At 41.4% G+C, this 26,909-nt stretch overlaps 1 protein-coding gene across 1 annotated transcript in view; it reads left to right on the forward strand.

Moving 5' to 3' along the window:
* Positions 1–26,909, forward strand: part of spock1 (SPARC (osteonectin), cwcv and kazal like domains proteoglycan 1) — a 601,282-nt gene that overhangs the window by 452,401 nt on the left and 121,972 nt on the right. Inside the window, exon 8 of the mRNA XM_034180928.1 lies at positions 769–901. Coding sequence (XP_034036819.1) covers positions 769–901 — 133 coding nt within the window. The remainder of the gene's footprint in view (positions 1–768; positions 902–26,909) is intronic.

Genomic DNA, 26,909 nt, shown 5'->3' on the forward strand with positions numbered 1-26,909 from the left:
TGGAAGTCGTACCACGTAAACATACCACTGTCCCAGCTTTTTTGAAATGTGTTGCACGGCATCCATTTCAAAATGAACAACTATTTGCACAAAACAAGTTTATCAGCTGAACATTAATATCTTGTCTTTGTGGTATATTAGATTGAATGTAGTTTTAAGAGGATTTGCAAATCATTGTATTCTGTTTATTTACATTTACACAACGTCCCCAACTCATTGGAATTTGGGTTGTAGAATCACGAGCCCAAATGGGTGTCCAGTGTTCAAATCACTGCACTAAATGTTTACAATCACTTTTCTGTACTTTATTCAGAAGTTTACATTCATATCTAGTCATAGCAGTGTACACTTATTTTTACTTTAAAATCAGTTTCCTATCTTGTTGGTGAAGTCTCACACACGTCCACTAACACACGCTTTGCTTGAAATTAATACTCACATTCTATCATTCTTTCTTTCATTTCTCCTCAAAGAAACCTTTGTTCCTTCAGGACTTCTTCGTATTTATGCTGGTCAGTGGCTCAGGAGGCAGTACACCGTTTTGTGAAAGCATTTAGGAAATTGCTGTAGGATTTGGGTCAAACATAATTATACTGAATACTGGAAAAGCCTCAATAAATCAATCAGGACACAAACTTTCTGCATAATGAAAAATTAATTTTCATACTTTGGATAAGAGTCTTACTGAAGTCATCTCTCTCTCTCTCTCTCTCTCTCTCTCTCTCTCTCGCTCTCCTCTCTCTCTCTCTCTCTCTCTCTCTCTCTCAGTGTGAAACCCAGAAAAGGCAGCATAAGTCACAAGCACAGGCTTGAAGTTGGTCCTCATGGGAAATGCAGGTTGTGTTCAGCACTCCAGTCCAGTCCTGTGTGTGGGTCAGATGGTCACACATATTCCTCCAAGGTGAGACATTCCATCCATTTGTCTTCCTTTTAATCTTCTTTCTCTCTGTTCTGTCTGGCTCTTATTTATCTTTTCTGTAATTGTTATAGCAATCTCTTTTTTCTAAAATGTTGGCCTTCTGTCACATTTTGTGCTCTGTCCCCGTAACTACGCTGGCTGAGAGGCCACAACACTTCCAACTTAATACAACGCATCCAAAAATATCTACATCAATTCAACAACAGGTAGTTAAAGCAAAAAGCGTCTTGCAAATGAACAAATACTTGCAAACTAGTGCTCTATTTGTGTCTCAAAATTCAATATGTAATATGATACATTAGATGTCTGATACTCGATATGGATCACAGTATGATACTTTTATGTGCAGCACTTTGGAACATTTTTGTTGTTAAATGTGCTATATAAATAAAGTTGATTGGATTGGATTGAATTGAATACTACTTATATTGAGTTCATTTAAATGCATTCATAAATGTTAGTGTATGGTGTTAAGACTTTAGTTATCCTGCTTAATGTGTGTTGTATTAGCATTTTTACACATTTTCACCTTGCCTTTACCCTATCCCAAATTGATATCACAACCTACAAAGCCTTATTCATTTTCATACTTTTTGCTTCCCAAACCAACTGACCTGATTTTAAAGCTACAACCCAAAACAGACTCACTCATGCCACTTATATTTGTATAAGGCCCATCAGTTCCATGTAGTGCAGAACTGTAGTAAAATCTAGGCACAGAGAAATACTGATTAAACATTTTAGTTGTTAAATAATAATAATAATAATTATTATTATTATTATTCGTGGTAGTAGTAGTAATAGTACTATATGAAAAAAATGTTTTCAGAAGTGGGCCTTTACCCTAAAAGTGTTGTAGGGGGCTGTTCTGTCATCTTTCCATCTGGATAAGCGCCTGGCCTGTACAGTCTGGGAGCAGGAAGAATAGAGAACTTATGCATTTATAGTATGTGAAACACTACCTGATTGACAGGTAAGAATTTTATCTGCACTTTTATTTGTGCATTCCTTACAAGCAGACTGTGAATGTTTGGGGGTTGGGTTGTTTTTTGTTTTTTTGTTTTTTTGTTTGTTTGTTTGTTTTTACTCCCTGCAGGCATCTGGCTGTTTTCTACTTTTAGCTTCTGTTTTAGCCACACTAACACAGCCAGTGGATGTGCACAGACTTTGAAAGCAAAGTGTAAATATGTTGGTAAAACTCAGCGTGGATGTGCTGTTGTTGTTTGTTGTGTTGCCACCATGCTGTGAGACACAGCGAGACAATGCAAACTGTTATAACGGGATTGGAGCTGCTGCACAAAATAGCAGACTAAAGGCATGTCACATTCAGTGCTGATATATTGAAAATATGGGGGCAGGATTGCTAGTGTCGCCAACTGAACGGTCCGCCCTGCCTTCACTGTGCATGCATCATTTGCCGCGATTCACCGATTGTTTCTGCTTAAAAACTGCACTCCAGTCATCATCTATCTCAGTGACAGATATCCGAAGCTTTTGTACAAGAATCACTTCTACATAAATTCTGCATTACTTCATCATAAAAGATGGAGGAAGCGATCCGAGTGCCACGGCTACACGAGCTGCTAGCTGATGTGTTCACTGCACATCGGTCATTTCAAACGTCATAGAGTATTGCCTTGTTTCTGCTTAAAATGGCCTACTTTCTGCCTAAAACTGACTTTAGAATGATTTAAGAGGTTTTACCTTGTCATCTGATGGTAAGTAATCCCATTAATCCATTTGATCACTTTGCGTGAAGAGACTCTGTCTCAGACGAGCGATGAGCTCCGAAATGACAGATGCACAGTGGAGGCAAAGCAGAGCAATTTTTAGGGGTGGACCATTCGGTCTGCGACACTGATATGCATAACAAACACCTTACACCGGTACGTCAATAATATAGTGATCTGGAATAGACACCTACTGCAAACACAGAGAATAGAAACAAATATAACCTGCAGCACCTGAAACATTTTAACTTGATCACATCTCTTGCAAATTCACAAAACACACTGAAAAGCGCCACAACACAATAGAAGTTCTTCTAATGGTCGTAGTAGTAATTGTAATGCTAACTTGTGCTTCTGAACTAGCCAGAACTGTGTCGGGCTAAAGGCACCTTGACACTTGCACAAATTTAATACCCACACTGTCACGTAATCTGGTGTGCTAGTGAGTAAACTCGTTGTAAACTGTGCATAAACTGTGCACAGGTGTGTTCCAGTGCAAAAAAATTAATAAATTGAAGTGTTCACAACTTCTGGCATGCATTAATTTTGTGAACTAGTCGTGAACATTGCAAAACCTATTTGCAAACACTGCATGTCACTGTGTATCAATGCATCTCATCTGGACATCTGAACAATTATGACAAGATGTTACATCTATAATTAACATACATTATCTAACTCATAAGAAAGAATGAAAATGCCTTACCTTTGAATTGAAGGCATGGTATGTAATGGATTTACCAATCCATTACAATATATATTATTATTTATAATATATATTGTAATGGATTGGTAAATCCATATATTACCTTTCAGACAAGATTCCAAATCATTCACCGCACGACACGTACGACACAACCTGTAGCTGTAGATCATTTCTCTGTGATTCTGGGAGCGATGAGAGAATGTTTCATCAGCCACGTTTGAGAGCAAGTGTGTCATTGGCTACGAAAATATTATTTTATATAGCGTGGCGTCAAGCGGGACAAAGTGGGTCGCATTGACACAACGAATTGTGCCATGTGCGGGGATCAAGTTTGTGCAAGTATCAAGGTGCCTTAACTATGAAACTTAACATATACCTGTGTTGCCTCCTCCTGGAAATATATTCCCAAAATTCTGTTCTGTCCAGTTCCATCATGCTCGCATAATTATTTCCAAAGATTATAGGGTAAGTTTAGGAACATCTGCTGACAACATTCCAAAACATGATTGCTAATGCGTTCATTCTTCTCTTGCGGTCACTTGCATTACCTCAAGCTAGTCATGTATATAACCACAGATTTTTTTTTGTGATAATATGTTTGTACTCCTCGTACTGTTCCACCAGGATTGCTCTGATGCTGTGCATAACGCTGCTTCAGCTTTACCTTCGTCTTGTGACATCATGTCACGTTTTTGCCACTTGGGTACTGTTGGTTGTTTATGTAATGTGTGCATGTATGCAGTGCATGCTTGTCCAAGCCTTGGTAGAATTAGCTGACTTCTGTTCATGGAACGGATTTTACTGGAAGTGGAAATCACCAGTAATCCATGACAGGCTTTTTCAGCTAACCTCCAATTTCTTAACAGACGTTAAATAACCATTAGGTCAGTGCACCTGTAAGTACATGTATTAATGTTATTGGTGGGTTTACTCTTAAGTTAGCTATATTTTTGCATTTTATTGATTTATCTGCAATGCACTGAACAATAGAAGACAGCAAAAGTCCTCTGGGCCAAAGCCTCTTTGTTTGTGTTGCTGGTGTCTTCCCTTTTGTTGGGGAGCTTTTCAGGTGTGTTGTGTGAATTTGCATCAAAGCTGCATTTTTTTTTTTTATTTAAAATATGTTTTTGATGCAACTATTTGTTTGTGTTTTCTGCATTTGCTAGTTTTGTCTTAATTTGGAAGCGGTGTGGCCTCTCTTGATTTTTTTTTTTCTTTCTATAACTAAAGAGGTAATTGAATGAGTGATGAAACATCTTGAAGCCCAGTTGCCATAGAAACCTTTTTAGATACTTTTCTCTAATTATATAATTTTCTTCTCTAAATTTTCACATCACATCAATAATTGATTTTTCACAGAACAGCAAAAGCAAGGACTTGAGATCTCCAAGATGTACAAGAGTGGATCTGCTGCATAATGAGTTTTGCAAATATTTGATATAATGTGTGTATTGCTTTCAGCTTTTGATAAGTGATGGTTTTTTCTTCCACTTCAGTCTTCTTCTTCCCTCTTTCTTCCTCTTCTCCTCCGTCTAGCTGTCATTTCTTATTGTGTACATAATTGACTTGTCCTCCACACTCTGTTAATTTTAAGCAGCACTTGTTTCGCTTTGGACTAAATGAAATTAGATCCCGCTCTCTCAGGTCACTCCAGCAGCTGAAAATGCTCTCAGTTGAACAAAGCTCTCCAACTGCCATCATCTCATCCACTTTAAGGCCAGCTGCTGCCACTTACCGTGCTCATAATGTCGTTTTCAAATATGTTTCCCATAAATTGCACTTGGCTCCAAGCTCGTATTGTCATTGCAGAGAATAAAAGAGATGTTGGATTCTTTATCTTCAATATTTTTCTCGAAGGAGAGGGAGCTGGAAGATGTGACCAAGGATGCGTGAAATCAGGTGGCAGAAAATGGCTTTCAGAAGTCAAACATAGAGTGCTTTCTCATGCTACACTTTTGCACAGGCCATTAGGTTTGAGGAGAGGAAGCGACTTAAAGATGGATACACCAGACTTTCCTGTATTGAAATTTTTTGATGATAAACTCATCTCTTTGCTGTATATTTGTTGGTGAGGATGCTGTAGCTGACAGGGTTGTTCAGTGAAACATGCCCACAGTGCCCCAATGGGTTACTTGCACAATCCCTTCCAAGCTGTACTTAATGCTGATGCAGTTCCTTTCTTTCATTTAAGCCAGCCAGTTGCCAGTTCTGCCCTTATAAGCCAGCCCAGTTGCCAATTCTGCCCTTTATAAGCCAGCCAGGTGCCAGTTCTGCCCTTTATAAGCCAGCCGTTCGGAGGCAAGCTGGATTAAGCCATTCATCTCGATTTTGTACTTTTTGGCTCGAGGGCAATCTAGGTGACACCCTGTGGAACAGCCCTATTACCAAGCTGAGACACTGCGCGCTACCGCTAAGAGTGCCTATTTTAATAAAAGAAACCTACATACTACTGTAAAGAGATGCTGTTTTACCAGGAAGAGAAGCTCAGCATTACTGCTAACAAGCTGCTTGATCGTCTTCCATAAGTCATAAAATTTAGCATGCTCTTAAGTTGGATGAAGCCAACAAAGTGAGACACAGAAATGCTTTGAGTACTTGTATCCTGTTTTGGAAAGTAATGTTAAAAACATTTTACTGATTATGTCATTCGAAATAACACAAACACTTTTTTTTATTTTATTATTATTCATTTATTATTGCTAACAAGAGCTAGACCAAAAATGACCAAACAGTATTATTGAAATAGAAGTATGTCACAAACCTAGTGCATATAGTCCATTATCAAGCAAAACCAGTGACGGCAAGGTATTTTAATCATATTTTCTTCTGATTCACAGTATAATTGAAAGTGTGTACATGTTACCTAGGAATATGAATCTCTCCGTTATAAATTATAGGATACGCACCTACATACAAAGGCTACAAATACAATTCAGGAGTGTACTTTTTATTATAGAACAATTTTATTCAGTGCAATTCAATTGTTGCAATACGTCACCTGATACCATTCTTTTTCAAAGTAGGAGCCATTCATTTTCCATGATGAATTAGATGAATTTGGTTAGAATCAACCAAAAGTGGCATTGTTTTAGCTTCTAATACATATTTCATGAAAAACCAGGGACTCCTTCAGGCTTTTGCTACTGTGGTGCAGCACTGCTCTGCATGCCTGTAAAGTACTGGGGGCAGCACCACATAGTATTAGCAGCAAAAACACTATAGAAGAGGGCCTAGGAGATGAAGACAGCTATAGTTAGGATAGCACAAATAGCATGGCATCAGTATGGACAATATAAACACACTGTGAACTGAACATAAAGTACAAATGGGTACATGTATCCATTATACCTACCACTGCTGGGCATGTTGAGTTTCTTGTTATCTCACAGGCAAAGTAATATTCCTGTGAATAGTCTCATGAGGAGCTGGTGGTGACCTCTGAACCTTATGAGAGTTTAAATGTGGAAAAAGCTCTGGAACAAGGTTAACTCAGCTGATTTATAACATTAAAATCAAGTTATCAACTACACTCAACAAAAAATATAAACGCAACACTTTTGGTTTTGCTCCCATTTTGTATGAGATGAACTCAAAGATCTAAAACCTTTTCCACATACACAATATCACCATTTCCCTCAAATATTGTTCACAAACCAGTCTAAATCTGTGATAGTGAGCACTTCTTCTTTGCTGAGATAATCCATCCCACCTCACAGGTGTTGCCAGACCAAGATGCTGATTAGACACCATGATTAGTGCACAGGTGTGCCTTAGACTGTCCACAATAAAAGGCCACTCTGAAAGGTGCAGTTTTGTTTTATTGGGGGGGGATACCAGTCAGTATCTGGTGGACCACCATTTGCCTCATGCAGTGCAACACATCTCCTTCGCTAGAGTTGATCAGGTTGTCAATTGTGGCCTGTGGAATGTTGGTCCACTCCTCTTCATGGCTGTGTGAAGTTGCTGGATATTGGCAGGAACTGGTACACGCTGTCGTATACGCCGGTCCAGAGCATCCCAAACATGCTCAATGGGTGACATGTCCGGTGAGTATGCCGGCCATGCAAGAACTGGGACATTTTCAGCTTCCAAGAATTGTGTACAGATCCTTGCAACATGGGGCCATGCATTATCCTGCTGCAACATGAGGTGATGTTCTTGGATGTATGGCAACAACAATGGGCCTCAGGATCTCGTCACGGTATCTCTGTGCATTCAAAATGCCATCAAAAAAATGCACCTGTGTTTTTCGTCCATAACAGATGCCTGCCCATACCATAACCCCACCGCCACCATGGGCCACTCGATCCACAACATTGACATCAGAAAACCGCTCACCCACACGACGCCACACACGCTGTCTGCCATCTGCCCTGAACAGTGTGAACCGGGATTCATCCGTGAAGAGAACACCTCTCCAACGTGCCAAACGCCAGCGAATGTCAGCATTTGCCCACTCAAGTCGGTTACGACGACGAACTGGAGTCAGGTCGAGACCCCGATAAGGACGACGAGCATGCAGATGAGCTTCCCTGAGACGGTTTCTGACAGTTTGTGCAGAAATTCTTTGGTTATGCAAACCGATTGTTTCAGCAGTTGTCCGAAGTGGCTGGTCTCAGACGATCTTGGAGGTGAACATGCTGGATGTGGAGGTGCTGGGCTGGTGTGGTTACACGTGGTCTGCGGTTGTGAGGCTGGTTGGATGTACTGCCAAATTCTCTGAAATGCCTTTGGAGACGGCTTATGATAGAGAAATGAACATTCAATACACGAGCAACAGCTCTGGTTGACATTCCTGCTGTCAGCATGCCAGTTGCACACTCCCTCAATTCTTGCGACATCTGTGGCATTGTGCTGTGTGATAGATTATCTCAGCAAAGGAGAAGTGCTCACTATCACAGATTTAGACTGGTTTGTGAACTATATTTGAGGGAAATGGTGATATTGTGTATGTGGAAAAAGTTTTAGATCTTTGAGTTCATCTCATACAAAATGGGAGCAAAACCAAAAGTGTTGTGTTTATATTTTTGAGTGTAAAATAAATAATGAATGTCTTTACATTCTGTCAATGAAACAAATGTTTAATTCGGTGAAAGATGGAATGTTCCAGCTTTCACCTCATGAAATATTCACACCATTGAACTCAGAAACATTCATTTTGTATTCTAACACTCCCTGTGTTAACTGTAGGCTTAGTTAAGAAAGGAAGGATAAGGTTCAGGTTTATCTTGTCATCAGCATTTTGCTTTTCATTATCCCTGCATAGTGACTCTTAATATGTGGAAATTTATTTACAGCACATCACTTTCTACTTGCTGTCTGTTCTGCAGCTCCACATGCTTTGGTTGTTCATCAGTGTCTGAGGAAAGTATTTTAACATGATATAATTGTTGTATGGCTGGGGGGGCCTGGCTGCCTTTTTGTTTCTGTCTTTTGGTTTTCCTTCCAGGTGGCTTGCATTTGGGACTGAGTGGCTGTGTAGCTGAGGTTATCAGGACCTCACCCTGATCACCTGCGGCTCGTCAGGACTCACAGCTGTGGTGCATCTATATGGATTGGAACATGGTGCCATTTAAGACTGGAGTATACAGTGTGTATTTGCCAGAGACTCGACCTTGTGACCAGATGGGTGAGATCGTCGTCTCGGGAGCCATCTCATCATCAGTGGATGCAATGCAGAGAACGTCCAGGGTTTGATGCACGGTCTGTGAAAGAGGAGGGGGTGAGGTCTCACGCTCGTCAGCACACTTCCTGAGGTACGTTAGATTTTGTGACTAACGTTTATACAGTCAGTAAATGTGGTGTCCCTCACACCTTATTATATTAAGCTGTACGTTAGTCATGTATCGGCTTCCACTGCAGTGGAGTTTTGTGAACTGGATGTTCCATGCCTGCAGGTTGGGAAGCTGATTAGTAATTAAGCCAGGAAGTGTTTGTTTATGTACACCTTTGAGTGGTCTCTCTGTGTGTAGAGTGTGGACTCACATAATGGTTCCTTCTTTCACAGACTTGGTTTGTTGTGGCCACCTGGGGGGTGTCGGCGGGGTCCTTGGGTCCGAACGGCTTCTGGCTCCGGACCGTTAGCGCTGCTGGGAGCGCACCGTATCACCACCACGCCAGACCGCACACTCTTTTGTTGTTTTGTATCACATCACTGTTATGTATTAAATTCAGTTAGCCTTTGTACCGTGCTTGCTTATTTTATACTGGGTCCTTCAAACGCTGGTCGGTTCTCCGAGCTGCGTCCGACACATAACAGTAGTCTCTGGCCAAACATCACGGACCCAGCGGTAGCAGAGACGGTAACGCCGGGAAGGTGGCAGCAGACGTTCAGTAGTTATCCGGATCAGTTGCGGGTGCTCTCCGCCCGGATAGTGCGTGTTTGAGACCCATTGCTGAATACTGATTTGTGCTCTCTTGCAGCCGTGTTCCTGTGTTGTGCCTTATCCGTGGGTCGTGGTGGAGTGTGACTGGCGACGGCTTCGCGTCACGCTCCGACCGGATAAGAGGTTTAAACGGAAGCTGCAAGAGTGTGTCTGTAATGGGTGCACGCGCACGGCGGAGCTCTGTGGCACGGGTCGCTGAGCTTCCTGTGTTACAGTTGTAGCCCCGTTTCCCCGGATAAAGATAACTACTGCGTCTGTTGTATCAGCTCCGGCGTTATTTAGTTGAGCACATTTTGGTTGTGTGTTGCACACAGCTGCGCACGGAGATGCAGCTCGTTTGTTTTCTGTCACCAAAGGGTTTTTTTTTTCATTTTTAGCACTTTGGCTCCCTCTTTTGGTGACTTAGTCACATTACCGTTAAGCTCTTAAGTTAGAACAGGTGTGTTCGATTTGTTTGAGCTTAACGGTATACGTCACTGATTTGTTTTGTGTTAGTTCATTTCGTGTGGGTGTTTTTTGAGTTGGTTTTTGTGTGGGATTTTTTTTTTTTTTCCACCGTTTGTGTCTGGGGTTTGACCCTGCAGCCTGTCTAAGAAGAAAAAAAAAAAAAAAGGACCCAAACAACTGTATGTTGGTCTGTTAGTCTTTCTTTTTATTTCTTTTTGTTTCACCCCCCAGGGTTTGATGGGACGGTCCCCTGGGGGTGATGGGGTGGTACTTGGGTTTTTTTCTTTTTTTTTTTTGTTTTTGTTATGCCCTCTCTTCTCCTCTGACTCCAGCCGGGTGAGCCGTAGTGTCGGCGTTGCTGGAGGGGTGCAGTTTGGTTGTGCTGGGCATTTCCCAGGTAGCCTCTGCACCGGGGGGGGGGGGGGGGTTTGGGGTATTTTCTTTTTCTTCCCTCTCTTCTCCTCTGGCTCCAGCCGGGTGAGCCGTAGTGTCGGCGTTGCTGGAGTGGTGCAGTTTGGTTATACTGGGTGTTTCCCGGGTAACCACTGCACCTGGGGGGGGGGGGGGGGTGTTTTTTGATTCCCTGTTCCACCTCCGGCTTCAGCACGTCTTTGGCCGTCTGCCATCGGCGTGGCTGAGGTTTGGGGCAGTGGGATATACAGGGATATACCCGCAGCTAGTGGCTGGTGTAGAAGTCGGAGGAGTGGCGCCGTTTTGTGCCATTTGCCATAACCGCTGTTCCACTCCTCCCGGTTGGCTTCTGGGTATAGTCACGGTTGGTGACACTGGACGTGCTTCCAGTTTCCACTGCGCCAAGGGGTGGGGTTGGGGTTGTTTTGTTTGTATGTTTTTTTTTCTCTTCTTCTTGTTTTTCCCCCAGTTTCCGCCCTCAGGGTTTGACTGTGGTGTCCTCTGGGGGGAAAGGGCTGTGGGTCCATCTAGCCATAGACGGCCGGGCGGTCCGTTGGTCATGAGGGGAGGCGTCTCCCTGGGTTGACGAGTGGTCCTCTGGGAGGCGCTGGGAGTCCCCGTGGGTGACGTTGGATCCCAGAGGGACCTCGGCTGGGGTTATTACTCCTGGAGCTGGCGGGAAGTCCTCTGGGGGGTGTTGGTCCCTACATGTCGTTTGGGGGGGGGGTTGTTTTAGCACTTTTATTTGTAAGCTTAAGTTTGGGGTTTTTCTTTTCTCCTCTTCCCGGGTTTGATGGGACGGTCCCCTGGGAGGGGGGATGTTTGGTTGTTTGTGTTGTTCTTTTTTGTTTATGACTAAAGACCGAACATGGTTGGATAAAGGCTGACTGCACAGGTTTAAGAACTCCTGGGCCACACCTGTGCTAAGTGACTGACTGAAACAAAGGCAAGGATGCAGCCAGAGGAGAGGACATCAACCATTCTGTTGGAAGACGAATGCAGATGCGGTTTCCAGCCATGGTCCCTGGAGGGGGGTGTTTCTCCTGGGCCAGGTTTGTGTGGTCGCCGGGAGGCTTCCCATGAGGGTGGGGTACTGTTGTATAGCTGGGGGGGCCTGGCTACCTTTTTGTTTCTGTCTTTTGGTTTTCCTTCCAGGTGGCTTGCATTTGGGACTGAGTGGCTGTGTAGCTGAGGTTATCAGGACCTCACCCTGATCACCTGCGGCTCGTCAGGACTCACAGCTGTGGTGCATCTATATGGATTGGAACATGGTGCCATTTAAGACTGGAGTATACAGTGTGTATTTGCCAGAGACTCGACCTTGTGACCAGACGGGTGAGATCGTCGTCTCGGGAGCCATCTCATCAGTGGATGCAATGCAGAGAACGTCCAGGGTTGATGCACGGTCTGTGAAAGAGGAGGGGGTGAGGTCTCACGCTCGTCAGCACACTTCCTGAGGTACGTTAGATTTTGTGACTAACGTTTATACAGTCAGTAAATGTGGTGTCCCTCACACCTTATTATATTAATCTGTACGTTAGTCATGTATCGGCTTCCACTGCAGTGGAGTTTTGTGAACTGGATGTTCCATGCCTGCAGGTTGGGAAGCTGATTAGTAATTAAGCCAGGAAGTGTTTGCTGTTTATGTACACCTTTGAGTGGTCTCTCTGTGTGTAGAGTGTGGACTCACATAATGGTTCCTTCTTTCACAGACTCGGTTTGTTGCGGCCACCTGGGGGGTGTCGGCGGGGTCCTTGGGTCCGAACGGCTTCTGGCTCCGGACCGTTAGCGCTGCTGGGAGCGCACCGTATCACCACCACGCCAGACCGCACACTCTTTTGTTGTTTTGTATCACATCACTGTATGTATTAAATTCAGTTAGCCTTTGTACCGTGCTCTGCTTATTTCATACTGGGTCCTTCAAACGCTGGTCGGTTCTCCGAGCTGCGTCCGACAATAACAATAATCTGCAATTAATTTTTTAAAAACATTTTGACACCATTACGAGTTCTTCCCTATAACAAAATAATCATGATTATTTTATATATATATCTATCGTCCACCTGGTCGTTACTGTGAGTTTCTCTGTGAATTTTCAGACCTTTTGTCTGACTTAGTGCTTAGCTCAGATAAGATAATTATAGTGGGCGATTTTAACATCCACACAGATGCTGAGAATGACAGCCTCAACACTGCATTTAATCTATTATTAGACTCTATTGGCTTTGCTCAAAAAGTAAATGAGTCCACCCACCACTTTAATCATATCTTAGATCTTGTTCTGACTTATGGTATGGAAATAGAAGACTTAACAGTATTCCCTGAAAACTCCCTTCTGTCTGATCATTTCTTAATAACATTAACATTTACTCTGATGGACTACCCAGCAGTGGGGAATAAGTTTCATTACACTAGAAGTCTTTCAGAAAGCGCTGTAACTAGGTTTAAGGATATGATTCCTTCTTTATGTTCTCTAATGCCATATACCAACACAGTGCAGAGTAGCTACCTAAACTCTGTAAGGGAGATAGAGTATCTCGTCAATAGTTTTACATCCTCATTGAAGACAACTTTGGATGCTGTAGCTCCTCTGAAAAAGAGAGCTTTAAATCAGAAGTGTCTGATCCGTGGTATAACTCACAAACTCGTAGCTTAAAGCAGATACCCGTAAGTTGGAGAGGAAATGGCGTCTCACTAATTTAGAAGATCTTCACTTAGCCTGGAAAAAGAGTCTGTTGCTCTATAAAAAAGCCCTCCGTAAAGCTAGGACATCTTTCTACTCATCACTAATTGAAGAAAATAAGAACAACCCCAGGTTTCTTTTCAGCACTGTAGCCAGGCTGACAAAGAGTCAGAGCTCTATTGAGCTGAGTATTCCATTAACTTTAACTAGTAATGACTTCATGACTTTCTTGCTAACAAAATTTTAACTATTAGAGAAAAATTACTCATAACCATCCCAAAGATGTATCGTTATCTTTGGCTGCTTTCAGTGATGCCGGTATTTGGTTAGACTCTTTCTCTCCGATTGTTCTGTCTGAGTTATTTTCATTAGTTACTTCATCCAAACCATCAACATGTTTATTAGACCCCATTCCTACCAGGCTGCTCAAGGAAGCCCTACCATTATTAATGCTTCGATCTTAATATGATCAATCTACTTTGTTAGTTGGCTATGTACCACAGGCTTTTAAGGTGGCAGTAATTAACCATTACTTAAAAAGCCATCACTTGACCCAGCTATCTTAGCTAATTATAGGCCAATCTCCAACCTTCCTTTCTCTCAAAAATTCTTGAAAGGGTAGTTGTAAACAGCTAACTGATCATCTGCAGAGGAATGGTCTATTTGAAGAGTTTCAGTCAGGTTTTAGAATCATCATAGTACAGAAACAGCATTAGTGAAGGTTACAATGATCTTCTTATGGCCTCGGACAGTGGACTCATCTCTGTGCTTGTTCTGTTAGACCTCAGTGCTGCTTTTGATACTGTTGACCATAAAATTTTATTACAGAGATTAGAGCATGCCATAGGTATTAAAGGCACTGCGCTGCCGTGGTTTGAATCATATTTGTCTAATAGATTACAATTTGTTCATGTAAATGGGGAATCTTCTTCACAGACTAAAGTTAATTATGGAATTCCACAAGGTTCTGTGCTAGGACCAATTTTATTCACTTTATACATGCTTCCCTTAGGCAGTATTATTAGACGTATTGCTTAAATTTTCATTGTTACGCAGATGATACCCAGTTTATCTATCCATGAAGCCAGAGGACCACACCAATTAGCTAAACTGCAGGATTGTCTTACAGACATAAAGACATGGATGACCTCTAATTTCCTTTTGCTTTTAAACTCAGATAAAACTGAAGTTATTGTACTTGGCCCCACAAATCTTAGAAACATGGTGTCTAACCAGATCCTTACTCTGGATGGCATTACCCTGACCTCTAGTAATACTGTGAGAAATCTTGGAGTCATTTTTGATCAGGATATGTCAATCAAAGTGCATATTAAACAAATATGTAGGACTGCTTTTTTGCATTTACGCAATATCTCTAAAATCAGAAGGTCTTGTCTCAGAGTGATGCTGAAAAACTAATTCATGCATTTATTTCCTCTAGGCTGGACTATTGTAATTCATTTTATCAGGTTGTCCTAAAAGTTTCCTAAAAAGCCTTCAGTTAATTCAAAATGCTGCAGCTAGTATTGACGGGGACTAGAAGGAGAGAGCATATCTCACCCATATTGGCCTCTCTTCATTGGCTTCCTGTTAATTCTAGAATAGAATTTAAAATTCTTCTTCTTACTTATAAGGTTTTGAATAATCAGGTCCCATCTTATCTTAGGGACCTCGTAGTACCATATCACCCCAATAGAGCGCTTCGCTCTCAGACTGCAGGCTTACTTGTAGTTCCTAGGGTTTGTAAGAGTAGAATGGGAGGCAGAGCCTTCAGCTTTCAGGCTCCTCTCCTGTGGAACCAGCTTCCAATTCAGATCAGGGAGACAGACACCCTCTCTACTTTTAAGATTAGGCTTAAAACTTTCCTTTTTGCTAAAGCTTATAGTTAGGGCTGGATCAGGTGACCCTGAACCATCCCTTAGTTATGCTGCTATAGACGTAGACTGCTGGGGGGTTCCCATGATGCACTGTTTCTTTCTCTTTTGCTCTGTATGCACCACTGCATTTAATCATTAGTGATCGATCTCTGCTCCCCTCCACAGCATGTCTTTTTCCTGGTTCCTCCCTCAGCCCCAACCAGTCCCAGCAGAAGACTGCCCCTCCCTGAGCCTGGTTCTGCTGGAGGTTTCTTCCTGTTAAAAGGAGTTTTTCCTTCCCACTGTAGCCAAGTGCTTGCTCACAGGGGGTCGTTTTGACCGTTGGGGTTTTACATAATTATTGTATGGCCTTGCCTTACAATAAAAGCGCCTTGGGGCAACTGTTTGTTGTGATTTGGCGCTATATAAAAAAATTGATTGATTGATTGATGATTTACACATGAACAAGAGCATTATACAGTCAGAAGAAATTACTATCAATAAAGATGAATAATAATTAGCTCATGTGTTTCCATCTCAGCAGTGGTGTGCGATTGGTACTGCAAACTGCTTGAATAGTTTGTTTTGCATTTATAGATACTTGAAACTTCATTTTGCTTCATTTTAACAGGCAACATGCAGAGACTAATGCTTTGCATGTTCTCTTTGCTGTGTGGAGGACATCAGTAAAATTAATATGGAGCACAGTAGTAACTGCCCTTATTATGAAGATTTACACAGTAGGTTGCAGTCGTTGAGTATTAAAATTTCCAGGCAATAAGTATCTTGCAGAGGTGTAAATCATTTTGATCACTTGAAATTAACTGATGATCCAGCTGTGTGACTATCCGGAGCAACAAGCATGCATCATTTGCAAAATGCAATTGTCTTTTTGCATTTTTCCTTGCATTCCCTGAAGTACAAGAGACACAAGATCAAGAAATGTGGATGCAATTAACATAACACGGCCATTTCTCTGTCCTTGTTGCAGGATTTCCCATCTAATCCACAAATGTTATACAAATAATAAATGTTTATGAGTACAATGATACAAATCTTTCACCGAATGAAATATTCGTACCACTGAATGAATGAAAAAAACATTCATTATTTGTTTTATCTAACACTTAAAAAAATTTTTTTTTTTATTAATTTATTAATGGTTTTTTGACATCAAGAGTTTCCAAACATTCCAACACAAATTTTAAATAACAATCCAATCCAGAATTGTTCTCAGTCAACTTCCAAAACAGTCAGTTCAACAACATCATCAGCACCGCCGTTCGGCAAAGCAGACTATGCAGCCTGCGTGGGGCACCAACCATGTTTCACTAGTTTTCAGGGCCTCCAATTGACTGAAAATGTGTTGAAATTATTACATTATTACCAGTGATGCCGGCGTTACTCTAATCTAACCACTTTTTTTTGTAACGAGTAATCTAACGCGTTAATCTTTCCAAATGAGTAATCAGATTAAAGTTACTTCTCCAAGTCACTGCGTTACAATTATTTTTGCATTGTGGGTCGATAGCAGCATTAAACTTGGTCCGTGGGCAGGGGGTCGGGGTTCGACTGAACTGCCCACTTTAAGTGAAGCTGTGAGCTTTTATCAGCTACGACTCGTCCTCACCTCTTAAAGCGCAGTGAAAACAGCACACCTGCACTGAGCTTTACAAAGTCATTTTTATGCTTTATTTTCTCCTTTATTTAGAATTCTGAGCTGAGCCGCTCCGTATCGTCTCGTTAAAAACAGCTGATCCTCCGCGACGTGTCAACAACTAACACTATTTTCCACTCAAAGCACCTAAACTCTTTCTGAGGACCACATGATGTGAAACACAATAAAACTTTCTTACCTGTAAATCTGGTCATGTTTTCTGCATAAATAAATGTTATCCATTCTTGTGCTCAAACGCCAAAGCAGGGGCGAATCCAGATGGAATGGGGGCGTGGGACAGTATGTGCCCCCTCACAACACCCCTAGATTAAAGGTCCAGTTTTGAAGCTGTTTTTTTACTACAATACTAATACTACTTAAAATAATAATAATTTTGACAAGTAAATGTTTATAGAGAATTTAAATGTTAGAAAAATGTTAGAATTTAATAGTTACATTTATAAATAATGTTGGTTAGAAATTGCAAGTTTTACTGCTACAGTGCTGTCAACAGTTAAATATGAGGTCAAGAAAGATTATTTATTTTTATAAAACAAGTTTATTTCATTGAAGTCAAGAAAGGGTGACTATAAAGTGAGTTTTGGCAAAACAGGTATCATTGTCATGTTGACGTGGGTTGTTGTCGGCAGCTGGGGAAAGTAACTAAAAAAGTAACTAGTAATCTAACTTAGTTACTTTTACAATTGAGTAACCAGTAAAGTAACTAAGCTACTTTTTCAAGGAGTAATCAGTAATTGGATTACTTTGTCAAAGTAACTGTGGCAACACTGATTATACATTTCAAATCAATATGAATTATTTATGAATAGACCCATCGTTTTTGTCTTTAAACATTGTGTAGGCCCCTACCCCATTACTTAATTGGGGCAAATTAACAGTTTTTTTTGTTTTTTTTTTTGCCTAATATAAAGCCCCATCCTCCCCTGCCCTGATTCCCTGAAATGGTACAGCCCTGTTTGCGTCTCTTGTCGCTGTGTGCCTAACCGAGTTGCCAGAATGTGACGATTTCCAGTCCAATAAATGCTCAAAAATGCATGGAGGCACTAAATCCTGCGCAATTTGAACTGATTTTAAAATGTGGTGGCAATTCTATACAAAAAACTCATCCAGTGCCATATTTTTACCTTAAACAAACCAGTTGGATGGGAAAACACCCAATCTGGCAACCCTGCACCTAACTGAAGTAGCACTGCTAGCCCACATTCGATTCTGACACGAGACGACAAGTTGCCACTATGCCACAATTAAATAATGAAGCGCCTGCTCTGGCCTGTGGGGCCGCGGTGGGGCGCAGGTGTTGGCACTGGGGGGTTGGCGGTCTGGGGGAATGGGGGGCCGTGGTCTCCGTGGGATGGGCCCCGCTCTCGCTCAGGTGGCCTCTGGTCATGGGCTTTGGTGTTTGGGGTGGATCCGGGGTGGGGGGTGGTTGGGTGGCCCTGCTGGCTGCGCTGGGGGCCTGGCTGTCGGGGAGCCTTGTGCTCTTCCTGGCCCCGGGTTGGGCCTCGCCTCTTGTCTGGGGGCCGGGCCCTGCCCTCATGTGGCTCGGTGGTCCCTACCTTGTGCTTTGGATTCGGTTGCAGTGGCTCCTTTGCCCCCTGTCCTTGCCACTACTCGCTCCCACCCTCAGGTGCCGGGGCCCTGGTGGCGTGGTTCTGGGGCTCCCCCTATTTGGGGGCCTATGCCAGCATATATGGGTATTAATGTTCAGAAATGGTTCTGCCAGTGTGGCATTTATCATTACTATATATGCAGACAAGGGAAAAAAAACTATTATAATACAACGGTCATAATTTCTGTTCAAACGTGAAAACAGTTGTTTATATACACAACCTATAGAAATAATTAATGGAAAAATAAATATATAAGCTTCAACAAGTAATATTTGTCATCCACTTGATACTGGGGCTTAGTAAATCACTTTCTAGACTGATTCACTGTGCCTCAGGTACATTTGACACACGAGTCATGTTATCAAATAGCTGATAGTCTGGAGAAGACATAACACATGTTCATCAGTTGAATGGGATAGTCTTCTCACTAGTAATTTTTGGGCCACCTTTCCTCTGTTGTGAGAAATACAGAAAGACTGAATGTTGTGAGAAAGACACAGATTGCCACAAAATTTACTTTTGATAGGAAAAAACTGACTTCACTTGCCGTTTAGTTTTACTCTTAATGTATCCAAAAACAAAACACTAATTTATAAGGGGGATATCTTTATGCATCAAAATATGGCATAACTGCTACAAATATATGTAGTTTTGCAGATATAGCTACTGATTCACTGTGCCCTGGTTTCTCCTACTGATCCATCTCAACACTTGTCATTTACTACCAAGAATGCATTAATCTAAATCAACCATTTGATATCACTTACTGTTTATTCAGTGCAGCATCAACTCATTGATGCACTACCAAACTTCACCTCTCTGTTCAATCCATTCCAAACTGAGCCAAATGTGCTTGAATTAAATGAACCAGTTGACCTCCTGTTCTTTCAGTGCAGCATCAAGCATTGGGCACATAAAATTAATTGAATCATTTGACTCCCTATTCTGAGTCATTTGACTCCCGAACCAGTTCATTCAATGCTGCATTGATCTACTGAATCACTACCTGAAGCAATCCATTTGACTCCCTGTTCATTGAATGTTGTACTGAGCCAGTAGTGGTCTATTTGAAATGAAGCACTCAATTCCATGTTCCTTCACTCATAGTGAGTCAGATATATAAAGAAGGATGAACTCCGGGATGACGCAGTGAAGAACAAACAAACTATAAAAGCGACCAAAATTTAGTAATCCATAAATTAGCCCTCATTCACATAAATTGCAGTGGTTCAGTACAAAAGTAACCTGAAGAAGTGAACAAAGATCCAAAGAACAAATATTTAATTGAACCAGTGTTTAAGATTATTATTCAGTAAAACAATTTATTTAATTATCACAACATTGGTGACTATAGAACTGCAGATTTAAGGTAGAGTATATTTTAAATTTCCATGAAACGTGGAATTTCATTATGTCTAAATCCTCAAAGACGAGTTTTCAAAGACATTTTCATTCCAGTGAAGGTTGTTTTCTGTACACTGACATTTGACATTCTCTTAGCAGCTTATGAGACCAAAATCAGCTTCATCAACAGGCACATGTTCTGAACACAAGTATTAATTTTCTTTATATTTGCCCAAGGGACATTCCCCAATTTATTTGTGTTTTCAACCTTGTCATATTGACAGTGTTAGTGTTTTTGTAATTTTTCAGTTCATGAAGCATTTTCCTCACTATGCAGCCAAGCACTCTTGTCTTTATCTTGGCTTTAATTGATTTCCTCAATTATTAGTTTCTGTGATACTTGGTTTTAAGACCTTCCCTTGTATTACATTAATTACAAGTCCTATTTGCTGCCTAACATAGCAAATTATTCATCCGAATACTGCATTTTCTCAGTAGCATCGGTGATCCTTTAGACCATGATATTATTTCATCCACGCAAGTTAAATTAATTGCAGCAATTAGCATAACACACATCCAGTGTCTTCTCAGACAGCAAATGCAAACTTTTTTCCAAGATGTCCAAATAAAAAATGTGCAGCTGTGAGTGTAATTTGTATGTGTGGATTTGCTACATCTATTAGAGTTGCGTCACTGTTAAAACATTATCTTTTGAAGGATACCCTGTGCACATTTTAGAATTACTGTTTTCATTGGGTTTTGACTGCTATCCATGAACAAATAAGTCTTACTTCTGTTGCAGCTGTGAACCCAAAATATACCAAAGGCTTTTTTGAAATGGCTGTAGTTTGGTCCGCATTTAACCTCCCTCACTGGTTGATAATGATTGACTGCTGGCTTGCGAATCCACATTGACAACATGCTGTAATATAAGACGATTATGGTGCCAGCAGCGTTCATTCACTTGAACCTGTTTCCTGCAGTGAGAGTGTTACTGTACCATCAAATCTAGGACTTTACAGATGAGAGCCATATAAAATGCCTCAGCAGGGTGTCAAGTGCAGACATATGAGAGAGAGAGAGACAGAGAGACAAACCAAGGCAAAAATTATGATATTCCTAACAGAACCCAGCCTCCAGTCACACAGATATTTCTTCCTGGATAAGACGGCCCCAGAACACACAAAAAAAACTACACCTATCTCGGAATAAACATCAGCACTACAGGCAATTTCATCAAAACTGTAAATGACCTGAGAGATGAGGCAAAAAGGGCTTTTCATGCCATCAAAAAGAACATCAAAGTAGACATCCCAATTCAAACCTGGCTCAAATATTGGACTCCATCATAGAACCCATTTCTCTTTATGGTTGCGAGTCTGGGACCCGCTCACCAACCAAGATTTTACAAACTAGGACAAATTGAAACTCGGCAAGCAGAATTCTGCAAATCCATTCTCCGTGTCCAACGGAAAACGCCAAACAATCCTAGCAAAGCAGAATTAGCACGATATCCACTAATTATTAAAGTACAAAAGAGAGCAATTGAATTTTATGACCACCTTTAAAAATAGTGATCCCAGTATGCTCCATAACAAAGCCCTGATCCACAGAGCGACTGTAGAGAGATGCCCCCTAAGCCAGCTGGTTCTGGGACTCTCTACACAAACACAAGCAGAGCTACCAAACACAAACCTTAGTAGACAAAACCAAATTATAAGAAAACAAAAAGAAAACTATATGATGCATTGGAAAAAACATAGTAAATTGTAATGGTATTTGGCCCTAAACAGACAGTATTCTGTGGCAGAATACTTGAGCACTGTGACCAACCCAAAGCTCAGGAAATCCTTGACCATGTACAGACTCAGTGAGCACAGCCTCACCGTGGAGAAAGGCCACCACAGGCAGACCTGGCTCCCGAGAGAAGGCAAACTGTGCACTCACTGCTCACAACACGAGGTGAAGACCGAGCTGCACTTACTAACCACCTGCCAGCTGTGCCGAGACATCAGAGACACGTACTTTCCACAGATCACAAACACCCAAAAAGAGCATGGCCAACACTGAAAAACGTCTGTGTCTGTTGAGTGAAGTTCAACAATGTGCAAACATAGCATCAAGGTTTGTGAGCTGCGTCAACAAAAGAAGGAGCAATGGACATAAACCACTGCAAACCCAAAACAGGAGATTAAACTGATATGTCACTTTATGTATGCATAATATAACACATTTTATAGGATTGTATAGTATTGCCCTGAAAGCACAATTTTTACTATTATTTCAATCCCATATCTCCGGTTTACACATTTACTGTAGAATATTGTCAGGTTTTAGCCCTGGACCTGCCCCGAATCTGGTTTTGTCCCCCAGTCTCTGTCTGTTTCCCTCTCTTTGTCCTTCTGTCTGACCCTGAATGTTTATTTTCTGTTTCTTCCACTTTGGTCTTGGTTTTATGATCTGTTACACTTCAGCCACGTTAAGTTCTGTTATAGTTTAGTCTCTGCTTTTTATTTAGTCATACTGTGTTATCACATTACGTTTTGAGGATTATCTGTTACACTTCAGCCACTTATTGAGTTCTGTTCTAGTTTAGTCTTCATCCTTTACTTTCTGGTTATTCAGTCACTGTCTTGAGCACATTTGTAAATCAGGGTTTTCTGTACACTCCTGCCACATGTTGAGTTCTCATCTAGGTTAGGTCCAGCCTTTAATTTTCTGTTCTGTTCCTGCCTTTGTTTATTCTGTTACCACATTTGTATTCTAGGTATCATTATTTCCTTATTGTTTAACATTTGTTCTGTCACTGTCATATTCCTCTTTTTCCTGCTTTTGTCTGACACGCCCACCTGTCACTCCACTCTCTCACTCAGCCACGCCTTCTTTCCTGCACCTGCATATCATCACGCCCTGATTATCCTCTGATTTAAACCCCTTGTCTTCAACAGCTCACTGCTAGTTCGTTGTGCATTCTGCCTCATTCCAAGCCACCTGTATCCTGTCATAGTCTGTGTTTTTGCCGTTCTCGACCTCTGCTTGTCCTTGACCACGTTTCTGCCTGAGCCTGTTAACCTGCTTCTCTGTGCCTGAACCCTGCTTGTTTTTTGACTACGTTTTTGCCTTCTCTGATACACCTGTTTGCTCGTGCTGGAACTCTGCTTGTCACTGACCACGCCGCCGCTCAACACTATCTGTACTGCCGCCTGCCTGCTTGTGACCCTGTGTATCGACCTGAGCCTGTTTTTTGGATAAGCCTTTTCCTTAACCCACATCTGAGTCAGCATTTGTGTCCATCCGCCCGCTGTGCCTCGCCACCTCAGTCCCTGACAAATATGTTACTGTATGTACATCTTCTTAATTTTTTTTTTTTTTTTGCTCTATGTAACACTTGCTTTAACAACGTAAACTTCAACCCGGTCTCACGGCAAGTCATGATTCAGCAGCATGAAAGATACTTTAATCTATTGGTTTGTGATATTGTGACGAAAAGCGCCTCATTTTTGTCGTGGCGGCACAAATTCATTCTAATTCATTCCGTGATGGCTGGACAAAATTAAAAGTGAAGGAGGGGGGTCGGGTGGTTATGTTAGGGCAGGGGGAAAGAGTAAGATTAGGTTATGGTTAAGGTTAGGGTTGGGGGTAGGAGTAGGGTTAGTACAACCCCTGGCAAAAAATTATGCAATCACCGGCCTTGGAGGATGTTCATTCAGTTGTTTAATTTTGTAGAAAAAAGCAGATCACAGACATGACACAAAACTAAAGTCATGTCAAATGGCAACTTTCTGGCTTTAAGAAACACTATAAGAAATCAAGAATAAAAGATTGTGGCAGTCAGTAATGGTTACTTTTTTAGACCAAGCAGAGGAAAAAAATCTGGAATCACTCAATTCTGAGGATAAAATACGGAATCACCCTGTAAATTTCATCCCCAAAACTAACACCTGCATCATATCAGATCTGCTCGTTAGTCTGCATCTAAAAAGGAGTGATCACACCTTGGAGAGCTGTTGCACCAAGTGGACTGACATGAATCATGGCTCCAACACGAGAGATGTCAATTGAAACAAAGGAGAGGATTATCAACTCTTAAAAGAGGGTAAATCATCACGCAATGTTGCAAAAGATGTTGGTTGTTCACAGTCAGCTGTGTCTAAACTCTGGACCAAATACAAACAACATGGGAAGGTTGTTAAAGGCAAACATACTGGTAGACCAAGGAAGACATCAAAGCGTCAAGACAGAAAACTTAAAGCAATATGTCTCAAAAATCAAAAATGCACAACAAAACAAATGAGGAACGAATGGGAGGAAACTGGAGTCAACGTCTGTGACCGAACTGTAAGAAACCGCCTAAAGGAAATGGGATTTACATACAGAAAAGCTAAACAAAAGCCATTATTAACACCTAAACAGAAAAAAACAAGGTTACAATGGGCTAAGGAAAAGCAATAGTGGACTGTGGATGACTGGATGAAAGTCATATTCAGTGATGAATCTCGAATCTGCATTGGGCAAGATGATGATGCTGGAACTTTTGTTTGGTGCCGTTCCAATGAGATTTATAAAGATGACTGCCTGAAGAGAATGTGTAAATTTCCACAGTCACTGATGATATGGGGCTGCATGTCAGGTAAAGGCACTGGGGAGATGGCTGTCATTACATCATCAATAAATGCACAAGTTTACGTTGATATTTTGGACAATTGAAAGGATGTTTGGGGATGATGAAATCATTTTTCAAGATGATAATGCATCTTGCCATAGAGCAAAAACTGTGAAAACATTCCTTGCAAAAAGACACATAGGGTCAATGTCAACGAGCAGATGTGATTTGATGCAGGTGTTAGTTTGGGGGATGAAATTACATGGTGATTCCATAATTTTTTCCTCAGAATTGAGTGATTCCATATTTTTTCCTCTGCTTGATCTAAAAAAGTAACCGTTACTGACTGCCACAATCTTTTTTTCTTGATTTCTTATAGTGTTTCTTAAAGCCAGAAAGTTGCCATTTGAAATGACTTTAGTTTTGTGTCATGTCTGTGATCTGCTTTTTTCTACAAAATTAAACAACTGAATGAACATCCTCTGAGGCCGGTGATTCCATAATTTTTGCCAGGGGTTTAATAGTGAGTTAAAAAAAAACCCTGTCATGAAAATTTGACTCATTTCGTGATGGGAGCACGAAAAAAAAAGTGAGACTGGGCTATAAACTTATGTTTCTCATGTCAATAAAGCTCCGCGTCACGTCGTGGTGTTTTAGACTCCGCGTCGTGCATTCAAACCGTATAATGCACGGCTTCTCATTGTTTAATCCTTACGTATATAGTATATATTTATTATTCAGCTTGTAACCCCTAAATGGGCCATCCATGGCTCTACTGTCAGTTTTAAAAAGCCCACTCCAAGATTTAATATATAGATTTAAAAGATATGTATTTTCATTAAAAAAATTATGTTGAGGCAGGTTTAACAAGCATCATAGCAAGAAAGCTAACAAATGCAACAGTTATACCACCAATTAACATTAGCTCTTCATTCATGACATGGATACCCGAGAGATCGGTGTGTGAGTATAAGCTCCAATATCAGATTGCTTATAAAGGGATATTGGTTTGTTTGAAACACTGAGCCACAAATAAGAAGTGAGAAGATTGATGATTGTGAATACTTGTAATTATCTATGATAGCAGCAATAATCATTTGGGTTATGTCATGATGCCTGCAGAGAATTTGAACATACTACATGTAACAAAGTAGAGCTTGTAACTTAAAATGATTTAACTGCTTTGATTAACTGGATAGGAGGGGCTTTAAAATACACCTTTGTTTTTTCTTTGAAAAGTAAATTTAACAAGTTTTCAAAGAGGCAAAAACTCTTACATACAAACATAACACATTAAGACACACATAGGATACACACATTCTCTCTCACACACACAGAGACACACACAGTCAATGCACACAGTAAATGAACCTTTTCTACATTTTTTTTATCAGTTAATCACAACGAGCAACAGATCCATGTACAGGTACCATCACACACCCACAAAAAAAACAAACAAACACATGCACACAAACGCTCACTCATCTTCAACTGCTTATCCAGGACCAGGTCGTGGGACAATGGAGGGGACCCCAAACTTCCCTTTTCCTCTCTCTCTCCAGGGCATGAGGTGAGGGAAAAAATCTTAAGAGCAGTGAACCTCAGGAAAGCTGCTGGCCCTGATGTATTCTGGGGGCCGTGATTAAAGCATGTGCAGATCAACTGACAGGGATCCTCACCAAACTCTTCAACCTCTCCCTGACATGCTACCATTCACACGTGTCTGAAGGCCTCCACCATTGTCCCTATCCCCAAAAACCCTGCCACAGGAAACCTGAAGGATTACAGACCCATCACCCTGCCGTCTGTAATCATGAAATGCCTGGAGCGATCAGTCTCCCAGCACATCAGAGACTGCCTCCCTCCCTCTCTCAACCCCCACCATTTTGCTTACATGGCAAATTGGTCTAAAGAGGACGCCATCACCCTCACTCTCCACACAGCACTAAGCCACATGGTGAACAAGAAGAGCTATGTGAGGATGCTCTTCGTGGACTACAGCTCAGCATTTAACACCATCATACCAGACATTCTCTTCACCAAACTGCTGAATTACAGATTTCCCCACCCCCACTCCCACCTGTAACTGGATTAAAAATTTTCTGCCCAGCCATCCACAGTCTGTGAGACTCAGTCCCCACCACTCAGCACTGGTTCCCCTCAAGGCTATGTTCTATGCCCTCTACTGTACACCTACAACTGCTCTCCAACCCATCCAACCAACCACATCATAAAATATGCAGATGATACCACAGTGATTGGACTCATCTGCAACGGGGACGAGACAGCATACAGGGTTGAGGTGAAGAAACTCACTCTGGTGCTCAGAGAACAACCTGACCCTGAGCGTTCATAAGACAAAAAACTCATCAAGGACTGAGGAAGAACAGACAGAACTAGAGACCTTTCTACAGAGAGTAGTGACATGACAAGCTGAAAAAAGTGTCATGTAATTCATGGTGCAATCTTGGAGCCAAAATAGTGTTTAGTGTTAAGCTGTCTGCATGTAAATCTGCATCACAGGAGACACCACACA

This window comes from Thalassophryne amazonica, chromosome 11 (genome assembly GCF_902500255.1).
Source record: "Thalassophryne amazonica chromosome 11, fThaAma1.1, whole genome shotgun sequence".
In the NCBI taxonomy this organism is placed as follows: domain Eukaryota; kingdom Metazoa; phylum Chordata; class Actinopteri; order Batrachoidiformes; family Batrachoididae; genus Thalassophryne; species Thalassophryne amazonica.